At 44.0% G+C, this 27,914-nt stretch overlaps 1 protein-coding gene across 1 annotated transcript; it reads left to right on the top strand.

The window, feature by feature from the left end:
• Nucleotides 1-27,914, top strand: ube2d1b (ubiquitin-conjugating enzyme E2D 1b). Its single transcript, XM_034237166.1, has 7 exons — nucleotides 1-228; nucleotides 9,282-9,345; nucleotides 9,961-9,992; nucleotides 11,883-11,960; nucleotides 14,512-14,617; nucleotides 26,673-26,766; nucleotides 26,864-27,914. Exons 1-7 carry the CDS (start codon nucleotides 205-207, stop codon nucleotides 26,907-26,909), a joined length of 444 nt encoding a protein of 147 aa, XP_034093057.1. The 5' UTR covers nucleotides 1-204; the 3' UTR covers nucleotides 26,910-27,914.

The following is a 27,914-nucleotide window of genomic DNA, read 5'->3' as shown; positions in this document are numbered from 1 at the left end:
AATAAACCAGAGGAGACGAAGAAGAATAACGAGAAGAACAAGGAGAAAGCGGAAACAAAAGAGGTTTTCTGAAAACACAAACACATCTCCGTCTCTCGAAGCACTCAGGGAATAAACTACAGCCATTGACATCGCCAGCAATAATATTAAAACCAGATAAAGAGCCAGTCGACCTGTGTGGAGGAGAAAACGGCACCGGGCATCATGGCACTGAAAAGAATACAGAAGGTAATGTGACTGGCTAGCTACGGTTGCCAGCTAACTAGCTAACAGCAGAGGCTATTGTAAAGAGTTAATTTCCACAAAACGGCGTATTAACAACATTTTCAACGCTACCCTCGCATTGAAGCATTTTGATATCTAACTTTTTAGCTTTTTGCAAAGAACTTGTCTGTTGACACCGCCTAGAACAGCTAGCAGCCGGTGTCAACTTCAAAGTTTCGGGCTAGCCTGCTAACAGTTTAGCTAGCTCAGTAACTACTCCCTGACAATCTGTCACTGTGTGTTCTTTAAAGTAACAGGACAACAGTCAATTTGTACTTTTCCTCTTTGTGTGGTAAACAAATACTGCATTAAGATGAAAGCCTCACTGTCCTCCATTTGGTTGTTTATAGTGGTGGAAGAAGTATTCAGATATTTTGATTAGATAAAAGTAGAAAAACTAAATTGTAAAAATACTCTGTGACAAGTAAAAGTCCTGCATTCATAATCTTACTTAAGTAAAAGAACAAAAGTATTGGCCTCAGAAAAATACTTAACGTTCCAAAAGTAAAAGTACTTATTCTGTCCCATTTCATAAAAAAATATGTGTACTAAATAACTGAATTTGAATTGTTTTAGCAATAGCGTGTTCTTCACAGCTGGTAAAAGTGGAGCAACTTGTAATCACTTTATATACTGCTGCTGAATATTGTACCTATAACGATATAGCATAGTTTATTTCTTTGTTTATCTATATTGTGCATTTGCTAATAATCTGAATCTGTAAAGTAACTAGTAAATCAGTTTGTCAAGTTAATGTAGTGGAGTCAAAAGTACAATATTGGTTTCCAAATTGTAGTGAAGTAGAAGTATAAAAATACTTAAGTAAAGTATAAGAAGCCCAAAATCGTACTTTAGTACAATACTTAAGTAAATGTCCTTCACTACGTTACACCACTGTTTATAACTCTGCCATTTAGTTAGTGAGGTCATGGGCTACTGCCTTAGTATAACATGGATAGACACCAGGGGAACGTGATGTATCTCTTAACAACCACGAGTCCTTACAAAATCCATAATTGTATTATGATATGATTAAAAATGCAAGTGCATCAGCGTGAGTGTATACACTTATGGCTATCCTTTAAAGGTCCCATGTCATGCTTTTCCGGTTATTACCCGCCCCCTTGTGTGTTATGTAGCTTTTCCTGCATGTAAACAGTCTGCAAAGTCACAAACCCTCAAAGTACACCCTGTAGCGAGTAAAACTCTAACAAAGAAAAGACATGTCTATGAACGCCTCGATGGAGATTTCTCTTTTTCTTCCTGGGTACAGTGACGTACCCATACCGTTGGGTTACGTATTGTAACCCTTGTTATATTAGCACAGACGGAGCCCTCTACTGGATTCTATGGGTACTACCTTACCCTAGGAGCATTCTCCCACTGAGACTTCTATAGACGTAGCCGGCCTTGGGCGGGCCTACCTGAATGCGCGCGCATCACACCGTATAAAAGGAGGCCTGGCCTCCTGACTATCATCCTACACCATTCTTCAGCGAGCGGAATAGGACAGACAGTGCCCTGAGTAGAGGTCTCCGCCTGTGCTAATATAACAAGGGTTACAATACGTAACCCAACGTTATATCTCTCACAGGCTCCGCCCTCTACTGGACTCTATGGGTACAGTGGGTGGAGCCCCGATGTATACGCGCACTGTCGTCCAACAACATTCCACCCTACTGCCCCTGACCGGCTTTTCTGGTCAGCAGCTGCTGTCCCACATTCTCCTTTAACCCGGTTGTAACCGAGGATAAATCTGGGCTGTGGCTGAGCAGCAGAGCACACCCTGCTGCGCTTACCTCGCAGAAAGTGTGCTCAAAAAACAGTGCCGGGGGACCCCCCCCCCCCCCGCCCATAGACGGATAGCCCCGAATGGGCTTACTACACGCCTGCCTCCCTGAATCCCTAAGGATAACAGGGAGAGCGCCAGAGCCCATGCCCCACACTCAAACACTAACCCCGTGCAGAGTGTGTGGACTAAAGTGTGTAGGGCTACCCCCCTCCCTGTAAGGGCCCAGCGCGCCCCTCGCCCATCCCGGGACCCTCAGAGGGCCCGAGAACAGCGAAGGCGCATTACGTCCGGGGAGGGGGTCAGATGCCAACTGACCCACAACCCCCCCCACCCTACCAGTCCTGTGTTGCCCCCGCAAGCACAGACGAGGAGAAAGAGCCTGACATGTCCAAGAGATAAAATCTTATGAAGGGGCCTGGCGTCGACCAAGACGCCGCTGTGCATATATCCTCCACACTCACACTGTTGAATAAGGCTGTTGACACGGCTACAGCCCGTGTGGAGTGCGCACGAGCCCCCGTGGGGCAGGCTCTCCCTGCCTGTCTGTAGGCATGTGCAATGCACTCGCAGAGCCAGCCTGCCAGGCGTTTCTTGGACAGAGCTTTCCCGATCACCCCACCCCCGAAGCACACGAACAGCTGTTCGGTGCTTCTAAGGGCAGCTGTGCGCTCCACATAACAAGCTAGCACACGCACCGGACAGCGGAGGTGCAGTTTAGCTTCCCTGTCCCCACCATGGGGGGGAAGACTAAAACCCCCTAACTGAATAGCCCTCGACCTGAACGCACTCCTTAGGCTCTTGGGCACAAAGGAGGGGTTCGGTCTGAGTGTCGCGCCGCTCCGGTCACCCCGAATCAGTAAACAGCTCGGGTGCACCGACAGAGCGGTTACTCGGACACTCTTTTGGCTGACGTTAAGGCAAGAAGCAAAGCTGTGTTCCCCAACAGTGCTTTTAGGGAGGAGAGCTCCAGAGGCTCAAATGGTTCTAAGACCAGAGCTCCGAGCACTAGGGGCAGGTCCCACTGCGGGGTGGAGGCGTGCACTACTGGGCGCAGCCACCTGACCCCCTGTAAAAACCGCAACATCAGTGGTTGACTAAAGGCTGGCATGCCGCCAAATCCCTCATGGCAGGACGAGATGGCTGCTGCATACACCTTCACTGTTGAATGCGCAAGCCCTCTGTCCACCAGTAACTGTAAGAAGGAAAAAATAGAGCCTAACTCACAAGATAGGGGCTCTATTCTCCGCTCCTTACACCATCGCTGGAATCCTAGCCACCTTGGCCTGTAACAGGCTGTGGTGGATCCAGCTCTAGCTGCTTGGATAGACTGAATAACGCTGTCAGTTAATCCACCCTGTCTCAGCCTGTCCCTCTCAGGAGCCAAGCCTGGGGAGGTTGGCCGAGAGTGGGTAACACCCCGATTGCACCTGCCTCTTGAGACATCGCCCCCCAGAACTGGGGAACCGCCCAGGGCTGGCCCACCTTCATCTCTGTCATCTCTGAGTACTACGGCGCCCCGACGCGGTCCGGAGCCACTAGGATGACTGACAGACGTTCTCGCCTCACTCTCCCCAGGAGAGGGAGAATGAGACGCAGCGGTGGAAAGGCGTATAGCAGCTTCCTTGGCCATGGCACGTGTGCAAACGCGTCCACCCCCAAGGGCGGGTCGTCGCCCAGGGCCATGGAGAACCACAGGGCACAGTGGTTGTTGCGCTGGCTGGCGAACAGATCCACTTCCGCTCTCCCGAACTGGGCCCAGATCTGCTTCACCACCTCCGGGTGAAGCGTCCTTTCGCCTGGCAGGGGGCCGACCTCACGTTCTCCAGTCCCGGAATATGGAGTGCTCTCAGGGCTAACACCACCTCTGAAGCCCATAACCACAGCCTCTCCGCTGTGGTCAACAAGGCGGCGGAGCGGACTCCGCCCTGCCTGTTGATATAAGCCACTGTGGTGCTGTTGTTGCTCCTGACCATTACATGTCTCCCTTGAATTAGGGGCATGAAGTGCTGGAGGACTAACACTACCGCCCGTAGCTCTAGGAGGTTGCTGTGTCGAAACTCTGTTAGAGCCCAGCGCCCACCTATAGCCTTCTTCAGGCAGGTCCCTCCCCATCCTGTTCTGGATGCGTCCGTGAACACTGTGATGTAGGAGGTCATCCGTCCCAGTGGAGACCCCCTCCGGAGGTGATCCGGGGACCCCCAAAACCGGAGGTTGCCCTCCACTGAGGGGGGGATGGTCACCAGCCGCCGTTTGTGCCTCTTGGGATTCAAACGCAGGCTGGAGAACCACCTCTGCAGGCGGCGCATATGCAGTAACCCCAGCGGGACCACAATGTGAGCAGCCGCCATGAGACCCAGAGTCTGCATGACAGTTAAAGCTGTCACTGTCGCCCCCTGTCGCAGCCTGTGAACCGCCCGGAGAAGGGATGCACTTCTGCTCTCTGACAGGGTGGCGCGTAGCATGCCTGCATCGCCTGTTGGTGAGGTATGGGGGTACTCTTTTTTCAATTGATCGCAAAGCCTAATTTGGTTAGGTGTGTGATCAATTGTGCTGTGCTAAACATTGCCTGTTCCCGGGACCCAGCCATGACTATGAGGTCGTCTAGTAAAAGGAAACTCATGCTGTGGGCGCACAGCGGTTGAAGCGCTGTGGCCACACATTTACTGAACGTGCGTGGGGATAGAGAATAGCCCAACGGTAGTCTGTTGTACTCGTAGGCTATCCCCTGGAAGGCAAAATGCAGACACTTTCTGTGCTCTGGAGCAATTTCTACATGAAAGTACGCGTCTTTCAGGTCGATGGTGGTGAACCAATCGCCTGGCTGCACAAGCCCCAGTAACTGTTTCATAGTTAACATGCAGAATTTCCTGCAGGAAATGTGGCGATTCAGGCCGCTGAGATCTAGAATAGGTCTAAATTCCCCTGTCTTCCTGAGAACCAGGAAGTACATGGAATAAAGATCATTTTCTCTATGCTGAGGGTGCACAACAGACACAGCCTGTTTCTGCACCAGAGCCTGAATCTCTGCTGAGAGGAAACACATCTCCTGGGAGGACAGATTTACCTCTTGCATGCCCATAAAAGAGGTGGGTGTGGGACACCCACAAGACAGTGGTCCATGTGATACAGTGGTACAGTGTATAGACATGTGGTACAGTGGGATGCTGCAAAACTGGAGTGAATGGCCCCGTTTCAGCGTCCTGTCCCTCCACCTTGTTAGCACACAGATGAGTTTTCATTCCCCAGAACATTGTGTTAATGGATAAGTCCTCAGCTGTGGGGCCGCAGCTATGAAGCTGTGATACTCTCTGGTGACCCGTTCCGCCGCAAAACTCCCCGCGAAGGGAAGATTTGCCCATGGAGGGTTGACACAGAAAAGGCCGATTATTTACTGAGGACCCTGAACGCACCGCCGCACGCTCTTGTGTGAGCGCGCGCTCCACCCTAATGCTGTTCTCACCACTACGGTAAACAGCATTAATCGGAGTCTTTATAGGCGTAGTGTGTTTTACTAAGGTCCCTGAATGCACCGCCCCGCGCTCTTGTGTGAGTGCGGGCTCCGCCATAATGCTGCCTTTACCACTACGGTAAACTGCATTGGAGTCTTTGCTCTAGGCGTAGTGTGTTCCCTGACAGTAATAGCATAGTGCTCTCCTTTAGATAGCACTCCCTGCGGTTCATCCCTCTCATCTGCGCATGCCCACTAGCCACCTCCTTTACAGGAGCTACAGCTGGGGCAGCGAATGGGGAATTTGTACGGTTAACATTGTGTGTAAGTGTAGCCTTTGTGGAAACAAAAGACACTTAGATTTGGATACAGATCAACCTCATTCTTATTAGAAAACGTAGTGATCTGTGCATTATACAGAGAGGAGGCGGGATTCGCCCCCTCGTCCCGGGCAGAGAGATTTTCTCCCCCCGCCAGCCAGATCCGTAAAGACGGAAAGCCCGTCCCCGTGAGTGCCGGCACGCCAGTTCCACGGGGTGGGCCGAAGAGGTGGAGGGCGCCGCGGGCACGGGATCTCCGCCGGCACCTCTCTCCCTTCGTCTCACCTCTCTACTGAGGTCTTTGAACGCACCGTGGCCCGCCCTCGGGGGAGGGGGGGGCCGCGCGCGCGCGCCGTCACAATGCCGGCTCTTTGAAACGGACATTATGGGGAAAAGTGGAATTGTGGAGAGAAATTACTCTTACTCTGGGATAAATGCAATAGTCTTTACTGAATGCATTTTTCCCACACACCTCACTCCAGATCTAGAGTTTACAAACGTAAACCACCGTTCTCCTGCGGGGGTCCCTGAACGCACCGCGGCCACTCTCACGAGGGCCGCGCGCCCACGTATTAACGCTGTATTTCCCATTGCAACGGTGAAATGCATTAATCGGAGCTATTATACCAGGCAAGGTGTGTTTTCTGACAACAGCACACCGGCAATAGCGTCTCTTGAACCCGCACAGTGCTTTGACAGCACTCGGTTTATTCCACTCACGTGCACACGCCCACCTGCTGGCTCCCTATACTGGGGTTTACAGCAGGAGCGGGGAGTGTAGGACAGTGTTTCTTCCTCTGGGAATGGGCAAGAAGCAGCCACGCTGCGACTACTCCTCATCTCGTGAGCAAGGAGATCGATCCAAAGAGCCCTTCCGTAAACACGGGGGCTCCCAGGAGGTCAACACGATCCTCTTTGGGAAGTGCCACGCGGCGTGATATCCCAGGGACATCACACGGCGGGCAGCGGCGGTGGCCTGTGATGAAGTAGGGTCGACCCTATATCATGTGAAGCCACCGAGCACCGGTCCCCGGGGGAACCGGGCCTGGGGCAAGGCCCGTGGACCAAGCTACTTATTCGGCCTTGCGGCCCAATAATCGCTCTGACCTGGTGAGGCGGGGGCATCTCTAGCAATGAGTGAGTAGCCCACACACCTGCCACCATGATCATCATCCAGGGAGAGTACAGCCCTGGGCGGTGGACTTCCATGGACGCCAGACCCGGAAGGAATGGCGAACGTGAATGGCACCGCCTCGGCCATATCCTGGTCCCCCAAACATTCGAAGCAAAGGTGGTGGGGATCGGCGCCCGCTATTTCAGCCAGGGCACGAAGGACAGGCCCGGGTCTCTAGCAGTGGCGTCTCCCTGGAGGTATGATAACTCTTTCTTCTTCTTTCAAACGTCTCTCAGTCCTTCGTGGAATCACTTCCGCTGCTGAAGAGAAAAGGATGATAGTCAGGAGGCGAGGCCTCCTTTTATACGGTGTGATGCGCGCGCATTCAGGTAGGCCCGCCCAAGGCCGGCTACGTCTATAGAAGTCTCAGTGGGAGAATGCTCGCAGGGTAAGGTAGTACCCATAGAGTCCAGTAGAGGGCGGAGCCTGTGAGAGATATAACCAAATGGACTAGTGGTGCACGATAATTATCGGTCCGAATTGAAAAAAAAAGAAAAAAATACTGCGGTGTGGGTGGATTGGGATGAGGGGCGCTTGTTTTTCACTCGGCTCCTCCCGTTTTGCCAGTACTGTGGTATTAATGGTTTAGGAAGAGGGGAGTTTTTCACAAATCCAGAGCTCCCTAACTCATGCCTGGCTGTGACGTAAATGGTGTGCGGCCGTGAAACCAGGACAGTAAACAAACATGTCGCCGGTAGTATGGGACTATTTCAAAGTTTCAGAGTTAGATAGTTCGCTTGCTATTTGTATTAACAAATGCAATGCAGAAGTTCCACGAGGAGGGAAAAAGGCAACGAGCTATAATACTTCCAACCTGATTTGTCACCTGAAACATCGCCATCGCTACGATGGTATGTTAAAAGCGTACGAAGACGCCTGCGCTGCTAAACTAGCGGCGAATCCAAAGCGAGCTGCAAAGGCACCGGGGCTTTTAACTATCGACGAGGCTTTTAAAAAAGGCAAGAAGTTTGCGACCCCAGGGCTAAAACGATCTCTAACTTCATCATAGAAATGATGGCGCTTGACGAGAGTCAAAACTGTTCTTGGCTTTGTTTTGTTCATAGTAGTAATGCTCATGTCATTTGCTCACTACTAGTCTTTTTTTTTACCACCAGGTGTGTAAAAACTACAGGTACATTTAATATATATATATATATATTATATTATTATCGGTTATCGGTATCGGTCTTGAGAAGCAGGAAGTTATCGGTATCGGTATCGGTTTCAAAAAACCAATATCGTGCATCCCTAAAATGGACCAATCATGTTACGTCCACGGAGCCGTTACGTTAAGTCCTTGGATTGGTCCAAATGGACCAATCCGCGGACTTCCTCACACACACACACTCAATCTTTTCTCAGCTGCAGCTCCGCCGATTTCTCCTCCCTGAGACGGCGGGACGCGGCGAGGCTGTGAGTCGGTGTGTGAGCACACACACAAACTTCCAGCCAGGCTGCAGGTGTGTGTGTGTGTTCGGGCTGGGTTTCGCTGTGTCTCGCTGTCTCGCAGACGGCCAAGGGCTCACAGGGAGGGGGGGGCAGGAGCTCCAACTAGCCGTTTAGGACAGAGTGAATACACATACTATACAGAGATGCTGTATGAGAAACGAATGTGAGTTTGGAACATTGAACAATATAAATCTATTTTAGTAGACCTCAACAATGGAATTATGATCAGTAGAAATGGCCATGACCTTTAAATATAAGCTTGAATATATAGGTTTAATAGGTATAGCTGCTCCTTCATGCTGCTCCGTTCTAACCAGGAAGTAATCTGAGGCCTCTTGAGACAAGTTATTTGCCATTGAATCATCAAGAAGCAATGTCTGCTATTCGGTGAAGTGGCACTTTAAAAACTGATACCCGCCAATAACCAGTAGCTAATGCTTAGTCCAGCTGATTCTGCTAGTGTTTGTGAATTAGTAGACACATTACATAAATAACCTTTGTTCATACTTTTTTCTCTGCTGGATCAGTTGTTTTACAAACTTTTTGTTCCTAAGGGGCAACATATACATGCTGTGAAATGTCCTTGTAAGTAATAACAGTTGGCGTGTGTGAAAACTGGGGTTTGAACTTGGATTCAAGTGTCTACTTTCTCTTTCACTTGAGGAATACCATGAGATGAACTGGAGAGCAAAAGTCACATTGAGTTGACCTTGAGTGCCTGCACAATTTTACATTTGAAAATGTGATCTCAACTTATTATTGAAATTTAAAGACTAAGTATTAGATATGATTAAGCTGAATAACTAAGAGTTGTGTTTCTGTTGCATTGAGCAGGAGCTGCATGACCTGCAGAGAGACCCTCCAGCTCAGTGCTCTGCTGGACCAGTGGGGGAAGACTGTGAGTACACATGCATTTCATGTGTTTTTTCAAATGATTATTTTGTCATTTTATTGTTTTAAATGGTGTACAGGCATAGTCAATGGAGAAAGTGGGGATGAATATTTCAATCCAACATATCTGTTGTGCAGATAATGCTATCTGAGACAGCACCAAGTGTTGTAAACTATTTTGAGTATAGTACACATTCCCATTTTTCCATTTTATCCTGCTAACAAAATGTGTAAGTGTATCAGAAATTCATGTTTACCGCAGATTTTATTTTCTGAATTCCACAAAAAAAATCCCATTGCTTTTTGACGATGCAACGCTAACTTCCCTGATGGCCTACACAAATACGTCATCACTGCACGACTCTATACTGAATCACCATTGGAACTGACTAACTGAGCTTAGAGCTGTGAGGATGTTAGCTCAGCTGTGATTTGCAGCATGTGACTTTCTCTTAGAGGTACATTATAAGGTTAGCTTCACCTGAAAGTTTGAAACAGAAATGATAGTTGTGGGGAGGGATGAGCTTCTTTAGACACAGTGCGTGTAACTGATGGATGATGGATGATGAACATTGCGTCTTACATTCTCCTCTGTCTGTCTTTCTCCCTGAAATGCTTTTAGTGTTTCACTGGCAGGCGACCATAATGGGTCCGGTGAGTATCACAGCATCAGTCCTCTCATACACACTTCTGCTACACTGGAAATAGTCTCTTAATTGCTGCTATTGGAAATGATTACCATTGCTTGACGTAGGCCTTTAAAACCACTCTAGGGATTTGTTTGGAACACTTTTGCATTTCCTTTTAATAGTTTTGCTTCTCCTCATATTACTTGGCTCATTGCGGTTACGTTAATTGTATTAACGTTGAACTGAGAAGCATATTTTCTTCCAATAGTGAATAAAAACAGATACTCGTATAAAAACTGAACTATGAAAAACAGATTCAATACCAGGTTCACATGAATGTAATGTTGAAATATAAGCCTGTGTGTTAGGGCTGCTCGATTATGGCAACAATCCTAATCACGATTATTTTGGTCAATAATTGATATCATGATTATTAAATACGATTATTCATTGACTTTGAAAACATCCATTTATTGAACTTTAAAACAAATACAAATAATAATTTGAACAGTACTTTTTAACTGTTGATTACCCTGAACGCATAATTCAACTGAAAAACCAATACAAAAATAAATGATACATTTATATTCAAATTTTAATAAATAATATCAAAATAATAAATACCGATAAACAAGATCAACAAATATTTTGGAGCGCACTTCAACAAGCTACTAAACATATACAAATATGATAAATAAAAATAAATTAGACTAAAATAAATGAGATCAAATATGTTGCAAAGCAAAATAATCGTTTTTCGATTATGTTGTTTTCGTAATTGTGGCAGGCCAAAATCGTAATTGCCATTAAAATAGGATGAATTGCACAGCCCGACTGTGTGTTTGAACAGGTTGAACACATTTACCAAAGTGAAATGAGCAAATAAAATTGACCTGGGGAAATTGGATTTCTAGACATACGCTTCATTTAAGAATGAAAATAATACTAATTATTCAAAAATATATATATTTCTAAAGACATACAAAGTTAAAGTAAGAATTAACAATAACAACATTAAATAAACATATTTAATAAACACAAGACATTGAAATGAAATATCCAGTAAAAGATCAAATAGAATAAAACATTTAAAGGTGGGGTAGGTAAGTTTCAGAAACCGGCTCGAGTGCACTAAAATTTGAATGTACACAGCCGAAAAGAATCCGCTCCTTCCTTCAGACTTCCTTACAGAGCACCTCCTCCAACACACATGAACATGACGTCAGCAGACTGGTGAAAGTGGCCGCCTGTTGCTGGCGAGTCATCGAAGTACTGCTGCAATGCACGCCCAATGAGGGCACGAGATACATTTGTGCGTGCACGAGATGGAAGGCTGACAGACAAGGCGGCAATCCCGGCTAAACGGATTGGTTGTACTTTTTACAGTATTACGTCTTCCACAGATGACATTTTTTAATGGATTTTTTGTCAAAGCACTTAAGATATTCATTGCTATCGGATGTTAAGAGCATTCCATGGAATATAACAAAAAGTGTATCTCGAGCCGGTTTCTCAAACTTACCTACCCCACCTTTAATATATACATAAGAAGTAGAAATGTGGCAATTTACTACAATCATTATTTCACAGCTGGCTTACCTTTACCATGGCAACCTATGAAGTGCTTATTAGTCATGACACTGACAGACCCTCTTTAAGCTTGGCAAATAGGTCATGTTTGGTATTTGTTGCATGTTATTCTATTCTAGTTGTGTGTTTTCAATTCTAAATATTTTACACTGCTGAAGTAGTTTTCATGAAATGATAAATCAGATTACTGCTCTGGATTTGTCAGCGTTGTTTGTTATGTGCTTGTAATAACGAATGTTACTTTTTCAATGTGGACACATTCAAGTTGGTTAGCAGCTGTTTCCATGTTTGACTGACAGCTATGTCTCCCATGTGTTCATGTCAGGGTGACAGTCCTTACCAAGGAGGAGTGTTCTTCCTCACAATCCACTTCCCCACCGACTACCCGTTCAAGCCTCCAAAGGTAAGAGCTGCTCACATTTCTGTCCTACTGTGGACCTCACTGTCAGGAAGTCCTCTGGTCCTAGACTCTCTCTTATCACCTAACCCCTAGTTTCCACCGGGTCCGTCTGCAGCGTGTTACGGGCGCGTTGCGGCTGCGCCGCGGCGTCCGCAAGGATCGCGGCCACTCTAGTCAATGGGTGCTATTCCACCAGACGCGCCGCGTTACGGCTCAGAAGCGTCCCAGAAGCGTCTCGCCGCTGGGCTCCGCTCGAAATAGGATTGAAGTCTATTTTTCGACGCGACGCAGCCGTAAGGTAATGTCGGGCAGGAAGTGGAACAGTGACAGCATCCGGCCCATCCCCCAAATAAACTAATTTGCAGACCCCCCTTCACATCACTACATCGTCTCCACAACGACACGCACAATGGACGACGAAGTTTTTATATTGGAAGTGGAAGAACACTTGATTTTATATGACACAACACATCTTTTTTACAAGGACAACACCAGTGTTCTCCTTCGGTTTACAGGCACTGTGTGTAAATTATATAGAATAATTATGATGATGAATGCATTTTTTTTACCACTAAAATACAGCAACCCATCTTTGATTCATGTTGTTTTTAACTGGACTATTACAATTATTATTAATTATGTCTGTAGTCTACAACACAACAAAATAGGAAATAACAACAATAAACACGATTTAAACAGACACAAAAATAAACCATTTAACTACGTAGCCTACTTACTTTCTTGTAGAAGTACAAATGTCCAGGAAATATGCCCAAATCAACAAGAACTGCGAGCCGGCATGCACGACGCTCCGCTTCCGTAATGCTTCTGAAATGCTCGTGAAACGCGCCCGGTAGGGTATGACGCCGGAGGAGGCCGGACCAAAACCGCGGCGCAGCCGTAACGCGCCGCAGACGGACCCGGTGGAAACTAGGGGTAAGAGAGAGTCCTACTGTGGACCTTACTGTCAGGAAGTCCTCTGGTCCTAGACTCTCTCTTATCACCTAAGGGAGAGTCCTACTGTGGACCAGAATCCTGCAAGGGTCTGATTTTCAAGACCCGCCCCGCACCTGCGACGTGCAATACCGAACCCGCCCCGCTACCCGCACATATTGCCAATTAGTTCCGCAACCCGACTCGACCCGTCGGCACAAGATCCCCAACCCGACCCGACCCGTCGGCACAAGATCCGAACCCGCATATATATATATATATATATATATATATGAGCAGTGAAAACGTGCAATTATTAACACACGCAGTTGCATATTTGTCTCAAAAAGCGTGGGATGTTGGTTATTTCCTCCATCTAGGATGACACCAAAAGCCTCCCAGACGTTGGATTTCGCTCTTGAGGAAGTGTTATTGAAAATGCTGTATTCTCCGCTAGAGAGCTTCACCTCAGCCATTTCGAATGTGGCGCGCTCAGCAGCAGATTGATGCGCTGCAGAGGTTATGATTATGCGCGGTCCCGCGGGGGAGAGGTCTGAAGATTTAAACATTAAACTAAATTATTATTATTTTAATATATTTATTATGCAACACCCGCGACCCGACCCGCATCATCTTTGTTTTACCCAGAACCGAACCCGGAAAAAAGGGTTTGAAAAAATACCACCCGCGAATCACTTTTTTTGCGGGTCACCCGTCGGGTACCCGACCCGATGCAGGACTCCGCTGTGGACCTTACTGTCAGGTAGTCCTCTGGTCCTAGACTCTCCCTTATCACCTAAGAGAGAGTCCTACTGTGGACCTTACTGTCAGGAAGTCCTCTGGTCCTAGACTCTCCCTTATCACCTAAGAGAGAGTCCTACTCTGGACCTTACTGTCAGGAAGTCCTCTGGTCCTAGACTCTCCCTTATCACCTAAGAGAGAGTCCTACTGTGGACCTTACTGTCAGGAAGTCCTCTGGTCCTAGACTCTCCCTTATCACCTAAGAGAGAGTCCTACTGTGGACCTTACTGTCAGGAAGTCCTCTGGTCCTAGACTCTCTCTTATCACCTAAGAGAGAGTCCTACTGTGGACCTTACTGTCAGGAAGTCCTCTGGTCCTAGACTCTCTCTTATCACCTAAGAGAGAGTCCTACTGTGGACCTTACTGTCAGGAAGTCCTCTGGTCCTAGACTCTCCCTTATCACCTAAGAGAGAGTCCTACTGTGGACCTTACTGTCAGGAAGTCCTCTGGTCCTAGACTCTCCCTTATCACCTAAGAGAGAGTCCTACTGTGGACCTTACTGTCAGGAAGTCCTCTGGTCCTAGACTCTCCCTTATCACCTAAGAGAGAGTCCTACTGTGGACCTTACTGTCAGGAAGTCCTCTGGTCCTAGACTCTCCCTTATCACCTAAGAGAGAGTCCTACTGTGGACCTTACTGTCAGGAAGTCCTCTGGTCCTAGACTCTCCCTTATCACCTAAGAGAGAGTCCTACTGTGGACCTTACTGTCAGGAAGTCCTCTGGTCCTAGACTCTCTCTTATCACCTAAATGATGTAAACCATAATACCTGATAAGTTGTACATTATAGGATTTATAATGTATATCTCTTATCTTTTTACAGGTAGCATTTACAACAAAGATTTATCACCCAAATATAAACAGCAACGGGAGTATCTGTTTGGACATTCTACGGTCCCAGTGGTCTCCAGCACTTACAGTGTCTAAAGGTAACTACGACTCCAACTTCACTGTGCTATCCACTTTATCTAATGTCTTGTGTTTTTTATGTTATCAGTGTTTTATTTTATTTTTGTCTGTAAAATGAAATAGAATGAACCTATTCAATTGTACTTTATTTAAAACAATTTTTTAAAAAGCAGTGGTGGTGCTTTCCAGCAGGTCCTATCTATATTACTAAATGAATGTAATAATATCCTGTAATCCAAATTTCAAAAAGCTTTATTGGCAAGACTAAAATGACATACAATATTCAGGGTTCGTACGGGTGCTTGAAATCCTTGAAAATGCTTGAAATTTGACGTGGTGTTTTCAAGGTGGGGAAAGTGCTTGAATTTTGGGAATGGTGCTTGAAATTGAGATAAAGTGCTTGAAAATGTAAATGCTTTACTTTTACAATAAATTGCTGTCTGACTGAATAGTTCGCTTTTTAGATTAAAAGAAAAGAATTGCTTCGCTTCTACATAAAACAGCTCCGCTGCGGCTTCCCGCACTATGCGCGCGACCGGCAAGTGTTTGTGTTACGTGTGACCTGGGCATTCTGATGAGAGTGATAGATGACTGTGTGCCAGGAGGTTGCAGTTTCAACGAGCGTTGGCTAGCAGAAGACAAATACAAGCCATGGCTTAGACTAGGGCTGTGCAATTTAATCGATCCTGCGATATATATATCGATATTTAGTTTTCCGAGAAAGTATCGATATTTCAGCCGCGGGTTTTACATTAAGTCTGATAACTGTGTTCGTTATTCTCGCGTCCAGGAGAGAAGCTTTAAAAAGGAGACTAATTGAGTCTCTGAGAAGGTTCAAATGTATACTTTAATTAATAAAAAGCGCGGTAATGTTACAAGCAGAAGATGGTTCAGTCAGAAAAACAGCTGTGTTCTGGCTCTCGTGAGCGAAGGGAAGAGAGCGAGCTCCACCTTTCCAGCTGTTAAATATCCTCTGCTGGGGGCCGGCCCTCCACGTCTCCAATGTTCGTTGTTGCGCATTACAGAGGATTCAGACATTGTACATTAAATCAATCAATCAATCAATCAATGTTTATTTATATAGCCCAATATCACAAATGTTACATTTGTCTCAGTGGACTTCACAGTGTGTACAGAATATCAGTATGACAATACGACACCCTCTGTCCTTAGACCCTCACATCGTACAAGTTATAAATATATAACTAAACACGCCTTTTCTCCTCCTTATCTCTTTCATGACTTTTCATTTAATACATTTTAAACGCTGTAATCAATACTCCAAAAATACCTCACGGCTGGTATCATTTCCGGATGTTGTCTCATGCTACCCACGTCTGTAAACAAACGTATTCAAATAAACTGTACCTTCATTTAATATTCAGCAATAATAATATCTCGTCTATAGTTGTAGTGTTGAAATCAGTAGGTTTCGGTGTGCAACACTCCGTGTCATATCGCTACTAAATTCACCTCTATAGTAAATGGTATATTAGCCACATGCTAAATGCTAACCGGAGATGAAGGATTTTCAGAATAAAAGCTTAACAACTGGTTGTGCACAAGAACTTCTGGTTTTTCAGTATAAAACAGCATTTAAACTGACGGTATGTTTAAGGTACTTTATGCCATCAAAACATTGATTTTAATTTTTAACAAGTCCCATTCAAATCCCCCGTGTTCCGCCACCTGCTGCACCTTTTAATTCTCCATTGTGATACTGCACTTTATGTACTTACGTTTCAAAGGCTTGTAAGCTACAGTTTGCACTGTTTCAATAAATGAAACTAATTTTCTCACCACATCTTTTGATTCATTTTGTCCAGCATTTGCAAGCTGTAGACTCTCTGTCAGAGCCATATATTGTATAATTGATGCTTTCAGTTTTCAGTTGAATTAATTCAATCCAAGTCAATGGAACACTCACAAGATGTCACCAAAATCACACTGTCCCTTTAAAATCTTTCAGAAATGATATAAGTGTATCGAATCGTATCGAATCATATCGTTGGCTGAATATCGTGATATATATCGTATTGTGAGCTGAATATCGTGTATCGTATCGTGAGATTAGTGTATCGCTACAGCCCTAGCTAAGACGAGGGTCAAGCCCACGAGTAGCCTCCTGCAAAGTTTGCAAAAATAATGATGCGAGAGTCTGCGCTGACGAGCCACATGAAAGGTACGCCGTAGTAGAGCATTTTAGATTAGGCTAACGTTGCATGTTACGTTTGTTTAAGCTAACGTTAGCAAGCTGAATAGCGAACTCGATTGAGGGATAATAATAATAATTGCAGGGGACAATCATTTCAGAGGAGCGTACCTATGTTATGTGCGTTACAGTCGCCATCCTGTGGTCTTCAGAGGATGAAGCACTCAATGCATTTCGTGTTATAGTCACGAAATATAATCTATTGATTCGACACAGAGCGATTTTGAAAGCAATGTATTTCTACTGGTAGTATGTTTCGTGCCTAAACCAAATGTGACTTGCTCTATCGAAATCAGTCACATTGACCCGAAGACACATTTTCGTTTGTATTACTGGTCTGGGGGAAGCTCGCGAGTGTGTTTTTGCGTTTGTGTACCGGGGAAACACTCACAAGAAACACCGGCTGTTGTTATGCTTGCTGTGATGTTACATTAGTCCGTTCTCTGCTTGTAATTATGCCGTTACAAGCTTCAAAGTTGTATTTATCATCTGAATTTGCCGAAACAAGTTTAATATTCTGAAAGCCAATACTTTGTTTATTTGAAAACAGATGAAAACAAACTGTCTTTTATATAAAATTGAAGTATTATACAAGTAAAACTACATGTTGCTTTAATCCCATGTAATTGTAGAATGAACACAGTCTTCCTTTGTATAAGTCAGGTGTCTTGAGTAGTCAGCATTACCTACAAATCATTTTACACATTTGTAAATATTATTTTCCACTTGTTACCATTGTGAGTCTATTTTTATGCAGCTCTGCGTGATTTTGTGGCTACAATTCAGACTAATACACTACCAGAGGTGGAATAAGTACTCAGGTATTGTACTTGAGTAAAAGTACAAGTACTCAGATCTTGTACTTGAGTAAAAGTACAAGTACTTGAGTAAAAGTACAAGTACTCAGATCTTGTACTTGAGTAAAAGTATAAGTACTTGAGTAAAAGTACAAGTACTCAGATCTTGTAGTGAAATTATAAGTACTCAGATCTTGTACTTAGTAAAAGTAGAAGTACCAGAGTGTAGGAATACTCTGTCACAGTAAAAGTCCTGCATTCAAAATGTTCCTCTAGTACAGGGGTATTCAACAAAAATTCAACGAGAAAATGTCCCCATGCAAAGGTCCGGAACATCCAAATGTCTAAGTTGCTTTATGCATTAGTGTGATATATATATATTGAAGTAGATGTAGCTTCATCAACGTCTGCATGTAATCAACAACTGACAATCAAATAAAGAAAGTACAATTCAAAAACAACTATGTATTGTCAATTAACATTGAACTACAGATATACAGTAAATACTGTGGCTATGTGTAATGTTCCTCTCGGGCTGCATTTCAAAATAAAATAGAGAAGATAAATAAAATAGCTTTTGAAAATATGTGCATCTTAAAAGTGCTTAATTTTAGATAAATAAAATAAAGTGTAGCAGCAGCTTGAGTTTCCTTTTTTCTTTGTTAACCGTTTCACATCATGACTTAACTGTTTCAGTCGATTATAGAACAATATCAGTCTTTACACATCATAACAATTGAACAGTTTTAAAGTTTCTCTTTCTTTCCCTCTTATATTGCAGTCCCTCACTCACTTTTTTAAAATTCAGTGCGAGAATTGAGCTTGTCCTGCCAGGAGCTTGTAAATCTGGGCTGAAATGGTGTCAGGGCCATTCTCATACACATGCAGGTGCTCATTGGTTACAGTGATGCAAACACAGGTATGGTGAAAAAAGAGAGAACTATTCGAAGCAGAAAAAAACAGCGTAATATTCCATCTGACAAAGGCCTGTGCTATAATGCTTAAATTAACTGGCTATTCTTTATAATATACTCTGATCAATAGGAGACAGAGATGTTAAGTTACAAATCAAGGGTTTTTATTATTACACTGAACAAAAATATAAATGCAACACTTTTTTGCTCCCATTTTTCATGAGATGAACTCAAAGATCTAAAACATTTTCTATATACACAAAATAACCATTTCTCTCAAATATTGTTCACAAATCTGAAAAAATCTGTGATAGTGAGCACTTCTCCTTTGCCGAGATAATCCATCCCACCTCACAGGTGTGGCATATCAAGATGCTGATTAGACAGCATGATTATTGCACAGGTGTGCCTTAGGCTGGCCACAATAAAAGGCCACTCTGTAACGATTGATGTGTACATTAGCATAACTACTAGCTAGCCGCTAGCTGCTAACTGCCGCCTCGTTAATATCAAATCCATCATAATAACAAATCATTACCATGCTGTCATGCTGGCAAATTGACGTGCTTGATGTGAACGAGCATTTTGGTTAAAGTTGCGCATGCGCTATGAGCGCACATACGGGTACTTCTCAGGCATGCTGGGTAATCTGTGACGTTTCACTCTCTCAAAAGTTGGGCCATTTTATCATCATGCGCTAATGAGCAACTCTCATAGGAATGAATGAGGCCCCGCCTCCCACGCTGTATCCAGTTCTTATTATACATCCATGCTTGTACCGCACACGCTATTTGTTGTTTGTTTATATCACGCAGTCTGTTCTTCTTCTCTGTCTTCCGGTTGTTGCCTGTTTTGAATGACAAATACACACTACCGCCGCCTGCTGGTAAGGAAAGTTATTGCCACTCACGCATGCTCGTGCTCGGCGAGTAAAGTAACGAGTTACTTTATGTAGATAGTGACGAAGTAGTGTAATATATTACTTCTTTTTTTTTAAAAGTAATATGTAATATATTACATTTGTTTAGTAACGACCCCATCTCTGGAGTTGGCGTTCTCTACTCTGATTTACATGAAGAACAACCGGAGGTCACGGCTCTCTGTTGAACAGGACTTGCGAGTGGCCCTCTCCTCAGTGCCACCAAGGATTAAAAAATTCTGCGCGCCCCGACAGGCACATGTATCTCACTAGTCGGCAAAATATCGGGGGGGGAGATATATCCAGTCTCTGATTGTGTTACGTTATTATGAGAGTGCTCTCATACTTTAAATTGTATATATTTATATTTATGTGTGTGTGTGTGTCCGCATCTGTAGCCTGTTGTCTCATTATACCGCACTCTCAATGAATTCAAAGTAAATATGTGGGGGAACAATGTTCAGCTGATCTAACAGAGATTATAAAATACAGCACTATGACAAAACACTCGACAGCTGATGCAGCTGTTGCCACGTAATAATGAATGGACGTCGCTTTAATATGACCGCTCAGAGGAGAGGAGTTCTCATTTCTTTAAACGTCTGCTGCTTCCCCTCCTCTCTCCTCGGTTCCCCTCCTCGGTCCTCCGCTCGCATCTCCTGTGGGCGGGACTAAGTCTCGAGGAGGGGAGTCGAGGAGGGGAAATTTAAGAATTAAGAAGCCTCTATAGACTTCACAGCGGGCGGAACTTGTCATAAAGTCCGCGAAAATAAAGCCCGCCCATTTAGAGGGAAGATATGATTGGTCAATTGTACTGTCATTTGACATTACTCTCGTTGAGTTACTAAAGCGGGCCCTCTGTGAATGTAGAGAGGGACCAACAAGCTCTCCCGTCTTCACATAACTCGCAGAGACGGCATTTAACCCTTCACATTCCAACAGAAATTGAACAGGCAGATTCGAAGGATTTATTTATTTGGAAATGTTATTTTAAATCAAGTTATTTTGGTAAAACTAATGAAAATTAAAAAAAATATTATTTTTTTTAAATGTTTTTTTTTTAATGTTTTCAAATATTATTTTTTAGAATATCTTAGGCCCTCACAGAGGGCCTAGAGGGCCCTGACGGCTCGCCACTGCCTTGAAATTAAAGTAAAAATATATCCTGTGTAGGGCTGTCAAACGATTAACATTTTTAATCAGATTTAATCACAGCTTAAAAATTAATTAATCATGATTAATCACAATTCGAACTATGTCCAAAATATGCCATTTATTTATGTATATTGTTGTGGGAATGGAAAGATAAATGAAAGAAGGCGGATATATCCATTTAACATACAGTATCTATGTTTATTATAAAAATATTTCTGCGTGTCAAAATGAAAGACAGCCCACACACCTATCAATCATCAAACCGTGGGGTCTTAATTAATTATGTGTTGATTTCTATCAACGGGGGAGTACTTCAGGAAAGTTGACAGGGGGGGGGGGCTAGTGGAGTACTTCGTGACCACAGAGTGTGAACGTTGTGATCAGCTGTTTTAGCGCAGTTCTCCAGTGAAGGGGGGGAGTCTCCCTCCGCAGCCGGTTGGCGTAGTTTTGGCACAATGCCGTTTAACAGACCGACGTTAACAGCAGCCCTGTCTGTGCACACGGAGACCGACTCTGTCGTCCGGTGATCTAACCGCCTTCTGGAAAAGCTTCACAAGTACGTCGGTACGCAAATGCGCTTTGTGACACAAGTGACGGTACGCATTTCAGATTACGCACATAACCTGCGTACCAGTTATGTGTTACCTGTACTACAGCAAAAGTATTCTCCGTCGGGACTTCCTGCAACAACACCACGCTGTTATCTTGATTCTGATTGGCCAGAAGACATTATCAAAGATGTTCTATTGAGAAGACGATCACTACGTGACAAAAGTTTTCAAAACCGTTTCTGGTCTTCCGTATTTCCAGACAAGTGGCTACTGAAATCAATCTTACTTACGTCTGTGCAATTTACTTCGTGAGTTGGCAGACTTTATCGTTGTCTTTGATTTTGAGTCCTTCGGCCTTGTAGAGCACGTTGGTCCACTTCATCCTGTTTTCCATTTCTTTGTTTGCAGCGGGGGCTTTCTGAGCAGCCGTTGAAGGAGAGGGCTTTTGTTGGGATTTGAGATGAGGCTTCTTCTCATCTTTAAAACTTTTCTTTTTACACTTCTTCTTCGACTCTTGCTCTTGCTGAAAAAACACTCGCTTCGCAAACTTCTTAAACTTGAGATCCTCTCTTGGCATTCCAGCTTGTTCCTCCAATCTGCATTCAGGGAAGTCTGCGCTGAACTGCTGTTGCCAAGGTCCATCCAAATTCACAACTAAGATTCTGTTCACAGATACTTCTGGTTTGTCAAAGTCCATTGCATTCCCACTCACTCCTTCTAGTGGTCCATTCACTGTCCAGCCTAGGATTGTCCTGCTTGCATAGGGTCCGTCAACCACACTGCGTATGACTTCCAATGGTTCCAAGGCCTTAGCAACATTGGTTCCTATCAACAGTCCAATCCCTGCATTTATTTCAGGCAAATTAACATTTTTCAGATGAGGCCATCTCTGTAGGTCCGCTTGTCTAGGAATGTTCCCACTGCTGGCAGGCATGCACTCTTGGGTGTAGCTTTGTGGCAGTTCAAAGAAATTGTAATTTTTTTTAAGCCAGCCACTTCTAGTCCGAACACAATATGGCTATTTACGACCCTTTCTTGGCCCATGGTTCGTAAACTAATCTGCGCCTTCTTTCCAGTTAGGCCGAGCTCGTGCATCAGATCCTCTGTACAAAACACTGCTGTACTTCCTGGGTCCAAGAAAGCATAGGTGGTGACGATCTTGCTGCCCTTCGTTGACTTGACTTGCACTGGAACAATGGGAAGTTTACAGTTGTCATCACCAGCCCCTGTAAGGCCACTTGAAACCAGTGTGCTGTCCACTGATAGCTCTGATGTATTCTTGGCTTGAGCAGGATTGTGTCTAGCTTCATTGGAAGGGATGTGAAGTATGGTTGGATGTTTGAAGCCACATTTTGAACAGGAAATTCGCTTATTGCAATTTCTGCTAATGTGCCCCACGCACAAACAGCCGAAACAGACACCTTTTTCCATCAAGAAGCCTATCTTCTCTTTGTGTGTTCCTTTTTCAAGCTGATGGCACGAGTCCAAGGTGTGACCTCCTCCGCAGCACAGACATGTCCTCCATCTTGTCAGAATGTGTTCCTTCCCTTCAGTATCTGTCTGAGTTTCTTTTTCTACAAGAGCTACAGTGGTGGCAAAGCTAGTTCCTACGAAATGTGAGCGAGGCTGAGATCTGTTTAAAGCAGTATTTGTTGTTATGAAGGGAGCATCTTGAATGTTTCCAAATACTGGGTCGGTTAAGATTTTAACTTGTCTCTCAATGAAGTGTGTGATGTCAAAGAATGTTGCTCTGCGGCTGTTCCTCTCCTGCAGCTCACAGGCTAAAGTTCTCCACTTGTCTCTGAAATGGTAAGGTAACTTTCTTATTATGATCATCATATTCGCAGCCATGTCAAGCTCATGCAAATACTGAACCTCCTCCATTGCGTTTGCACACGCTCGAAGGAAGAAGCTGTAGTCTTGCAGAGCCTTAACATCGTCTGTTCTTATAGGAGGCCATGAAAGAGCCTTTTGCAAATAAGCAGATGCCACTTTCTGCTCATTTCCAAACTGCTCCTGGATTAGAGCTTTAGCCTTGATGTATCCCCTCTCTGGATCCATGTGCTGGCAACTTCCAACCAGTCCTCTGGGATGACCCTGAGTGTACTGCTCCAGAAAGTAGAGTCGGTCACTGGAGCTGTTTGTGTTTTTCTCAACACCATTCTCAAAAGCCTTCATAAATGTGTGATATTTTAACGGGTCGCCATCAAAAACTGGAATCTCTCTCTTTGGCAAGGATGAAAGGCATTGCTGTTGTATTAACAGGGGGGTTATTTCATTTAGTTTTCTCATAATGCCCAGTATGTTGTTTTGATCTTCACTTGCGTTCAAGCTATCTCCATAATTCATTTGTGTTTTCAAAGTGGATTTTTTCTGGGATACTGGCTCTGAGGAAAGGAACCAAGGTGAAATGTTCTTATTAGGCCGTGTTGTTGGATCGAATAAGTCAATGCTAGCCTCCCTTTGGTTTAGCAACATTTGTGGAGTATTTATATTGTCCTTAGCAGTGTAGAGGACTTGTGGTTTAATGTTTCTTTGTTCGATGTAAGAGTTCATTCCATCCGAATGCCGTGTCTTTGAACTTTTCCCACTTAGGATGCTCCCTGTTTGCAACACATCTAATTTAGCCACATGTGCTGCAATATCCTCCTCCATCTGAAGTTGCTCCTTTCTCCTCCTAATTCGTTCCTCCTCCATCTGAAGTTTGCTCCTAATTTGCTCCTCCTCTTCCTCCAGTTCATGTTTGTCCTTTAATAGTTTATTTCTTGCCATTAAAGCTGCCAAGTCAGCCTCTGTTTTACGGCATGCAGACGAAGCAGTAGAATTTGCAGACTTTTTCCCCAAAGCAGAATTTTGTGATCGGGTTGCTCTTCTTCCGATTTCCATGTTTGACACACTGTCACTTGGTTGTACATCCTCTTGCATGTCATCTGTAGTTGGAGTATCCGGCACAGCAGCAGTTATTGTGGTAAAATCCTCTTGTGGCTCATTTAACCACTGTTTAATGTCCCTCTGAAAGCTTTCACTGTATTCCAAGATACTGGCAAACCATTCTTCTTGTTTCTTCAGTTCATCCTCTGGGAGTAAAGGAATCAACATTTCATGTGAAATAATGGCTTTTTCACCCAGTTGAATTAATTTCTCTAAATGAGTTTGCACACGTGAGGCCTTTCCCCTTTCTCTCGTGTCCTTTTATTTCTGGTATGAGTGCTTTTATTTTGTTCACACTGGTTTTACGTTCCCGTTATTTACCAATGCCTTCGCAGTGAGTGTGCGTTCTCTTTTCCCATAGTCCATTTCAACACCTTCAACGTCAACATTTATTGGACTCATTTTCTCCGTTAGATTATTCAAGCTTCCTCAGTGCATTCGTTTTATTGCAACACACTCAAAGATCGGAAGACAATTCCTTCAAAGCATCACATTTCCATATGGCCACATCAACAGAGCAGCGCGATTGTCCATTGACGGCCATGCGACAGAGCGGAGTTATATGGAGATACACAGCGGTGAATATGTGCACATGCAGCGGTAAGGCTTACCTGGCTGTGATCCGCGTTGAATGCGGCTTCCAAACTGCAGTCTCTATTAACAGCCAGTGCTTACCTCAGTGAATTATTTCCATATCTCCATTCTCATCCAGTAGATCCTTAATCCATGCGCTGTTTGATGATGATCGCCTTACGCTTTTTGTGCTTGTTGTTTTTTTTGTTGACAAAATGTAGCGACAGCAGGAAACAAATAAGTCGCTGAGAGGCTGAGGCCGGGCCTGTTTGCTGTTGTATGACACCAGGCCCGGACTGGCCATCGGGAGGACCGGGAGGTTTCCCGATGGCCTGGCCTGTTAAGTGGCCTGAGGATTTTTTTTTTGTATGTATGTATTGTGAACGCAACGCTGCGCAAATGTGGGTCTGACTCTGCCTCACAGAGGGTGACTGACTGTCTACATGATGTGGCCTGCCGACATGGCCACTTTCATACAGATCATACACCAAACCCCTCGATTGGTCTCTCATTCAAGCTCGGGAGGGTGTGTGTATTTGTGGCGGGCGCGAGCGAGCGAGAGAGAGAGAAAGCGCGGTTACGTGTATTGTTGTTGTTAGCATCTGGTGCTAGCTAGCTGCGCTAACGGATATAATGAGCTGGCAACAAGGTGGAGGAGAGTCCTCTGCTGTCAGACTGAGAGACTGATAACTACAGCTCAGGTGAGGTAAAGGACTCTCTGAGTGTTTAGATAGTTAACTTAGTCTGAGTTATCTCAGTGGGTCTCAAACGGTTTGGTCACCATTTATGTAAACACATATTTCCATTTGAAGGGGGAGTGATTAGTAAAATATGCATGAATAATAATAACAACAATTTAACTAGGTGAAAAAAGGTAAGATAAACTTTAAAACTTGTTGAGAGCTAAAACTAGTCTTTGCTGCTGCCTCAAAGAGGAGCAGGGGGGAGACGGGTGAGGCTGGTTCAGGAGCACAGACACACTCACAACTATACATGAACCAAAAACAAATAAATAAACAAGTTTCAATGTTTTTTCATATTGGATATGGTATGTTATTGGTTATGGCCATGTTCTTATGATTTTATGATTATTTAAATGTATACAGTTCTGTTTCATATGGGTGTAGTCTCTTTATTTCCCCCTCAAAGTGCACCAGATTGATGCATTTAAGTCCAACATTTAAAAAAAAAATCTTACCGGGGGGGGGAGGGGGGGGTTTTAGAGAGGATTTGAGGTCCACCTCCACTTAAAATATGTTCACATGGATAGGTTCCTAAAAAATTTTTAAATAGTAACCTATGTCCATATGCTTATTCTGGGGTAGTAGATTTAAAGTTTAGTGCTATCACTACGGGCAGCAACGCTGTAAATATTGACAAATAAATCCAGGAAAATGGCACAAAAGAAAACTGGTAGTGGCCTGGCTGGGTCTATAATTCCCGGCCTGACTTATTGTCCCAGTCCGGCCCTGTATGACACGCTAAAAAAAGTACTCGCTGAGATCTGAGAATCTGTTTCGTAGTATGGTAGTTTAATTAAACAACTCGGTGATCAGACACATACATTGTTATAATCCAAGCAATTGTAGTCTTGCGGTCAACAAAAAAGTACAACGGCCCCGTGTCACCCTCTCTTCCACACGCTCACACCTCACACAGGTGAACAGGATTATAATGAGTGCCACCCACACCCATGTGACCCAAGCCAACCAATCAATATCGATCATGGCTCCTACACATACCCTGGCGCTGCCACTGGTGGGATGTATGGGGCGGGCCATTCTGCACATGCGTTAAATGCGTTAAATATTTTAACGCAATTAATTCAAAAAATTAATTACCGCCGTTAACGCGATAATTTTGACATCATTAATCCTGTGAGGTAGTATGCTGCAATATGTATTTACGGTATGTTCTAAATCTAAATGAAGGTGTTTACAAGATAAACAATGAACTTTATTTTAACTTGAATAATCACAGTTTTTAACCCCTTAAAGTTAATTTGTATTCCTTTTCATTGCAGTTTTATTGTCCATATGTTCATTGCTGTGTGATCCGAACCCAGATGACCCCTTAGTTCCAGACATAGCACACATGTACAAGAACGACAAAGACAAGTGAGTGTAAACGAGACGTCCACTGATATCAATCTACATCATGTGACATGTGTTGACCTGTTGTCCAATCATCCACTCTGGTCTTTTCTCTCCTCAGATACAACAAACTAGCAAAAGATTGGACCCAAAAGTACGCCATGTAAAAAAAAGAGAAGAAAACATGCTCAGAATTTTCCTTTTTCCTTCCTTTTTTTTAAAGTCACAACACACTGTACATTATAATATGGAATCATTAAGTAATCCAGGTAACTTCCATCAAACTGAACTGTCATTAACAATATCATTAATCCATGACATGTACATTGATTGTTTTTGAAAGGAAGCAGAAGAGAATGATTCCCTGCGGTCGCTATATGGACGATGATGTTTCCAAGAAGTTTGGCATGTTGTTCTTGCATCAAGGAATTTTTATTTATAATTCAAGGTTATTACAAATTGCATTCTTCATTTTTGAAGTAAGACTAGTAGATTGTAGGATTTTAAATGCCAATATATGCCATTCAGCGAGAAGCCTTTTTCCCAGAGGAGCTGAGTGATTGAGCAGCATACATGCTAGCTGCTCCTGGAGAGGAATAGCCCACGTTCAGTCCCTGCTGCAACATCAGCTGCAGGACACCCCCAACCATGGAAATGTGGATGGGTGAATGCCAAATATGTGAGCCCAACATTCTGACACATGTCATGTAGTGGGTGATCAAGGTTTTCTTTTCTTTTTTTGCATCTTGTAGCAGACGAAGTGGAATGAAACAATGTACTGTTTCCCTGAAAACAGGAGAAATTACAAGTCACGTATTACAGTCTTCTTCTTTTTCCTATTGTTATTAATTGCATAGCATTAAAATCGTCTTGGATATTTCATTTAAATTAGAGTTATCACTATGTAAATCTGTCATTCAAATTATGTTCTCTTTTCCCCTGAGAGTAGAAGTGACGTTGGCTTTTTGGTTGGTTTTACACAGGAACAAAGAAGAGATTGGAATCCACTGACTGACCTGTAATAAAGGGTTACATGTGTTCATCTGTATATCCATCTATGCTATAAAAGTGGTGAAAATATATTTGTTTGTTCCTGTGTAAATAGTCTCACTTGTGTCTTTGAAGCCTGTGTGGCACCTTTTGTACTGAATTAAAGAAAGGTACTGTTTTTA

This window comes from Gymnodraco acuticeps, unplaced genomic scaffold (genome assembly GCF_902827175.1).
Source record: "Gymnodraco acuticeps unplaced genomic scaffold, fGymAcu1.1, whole genome shotgun sequence".
Taxonomy (NCBI): Eukaryota; Metazoa; Chordata; class Actinopteri; order Perciformes; family Bathydraconidae; genus Gymnodraco; species Gymnodraco acuticeps.
This window is presented reverse-complemented; position numbering and strand designations above follow the sequence as displayed.

What these genes read in the sequence shown, in the direction of transcription:
- ube2d1b (XM_034237166.1), top strand. Translation starts at nt 205, where the DNA reads ATGGCACTGAAAAGAATACAGAAG. An exon ending in TGGACCAGTGGGGGAAGACT is followed by an intron (nt 9,346 to 9,960) that starts GTGAGTACACAT and finishes AAATGCTTTTAG; the next exon opens with TGTTTCACTGGCAGGCGACC. An exon ending in ACCCGTTCAAGCCTCCAAAG is followed by an intron (nt 11,961 to 14,511) that starts GTAAGAGCTGCT and finishes ATCTTTTTACAG; the next exon opens with GTAGCATTTACAACAAAGAT.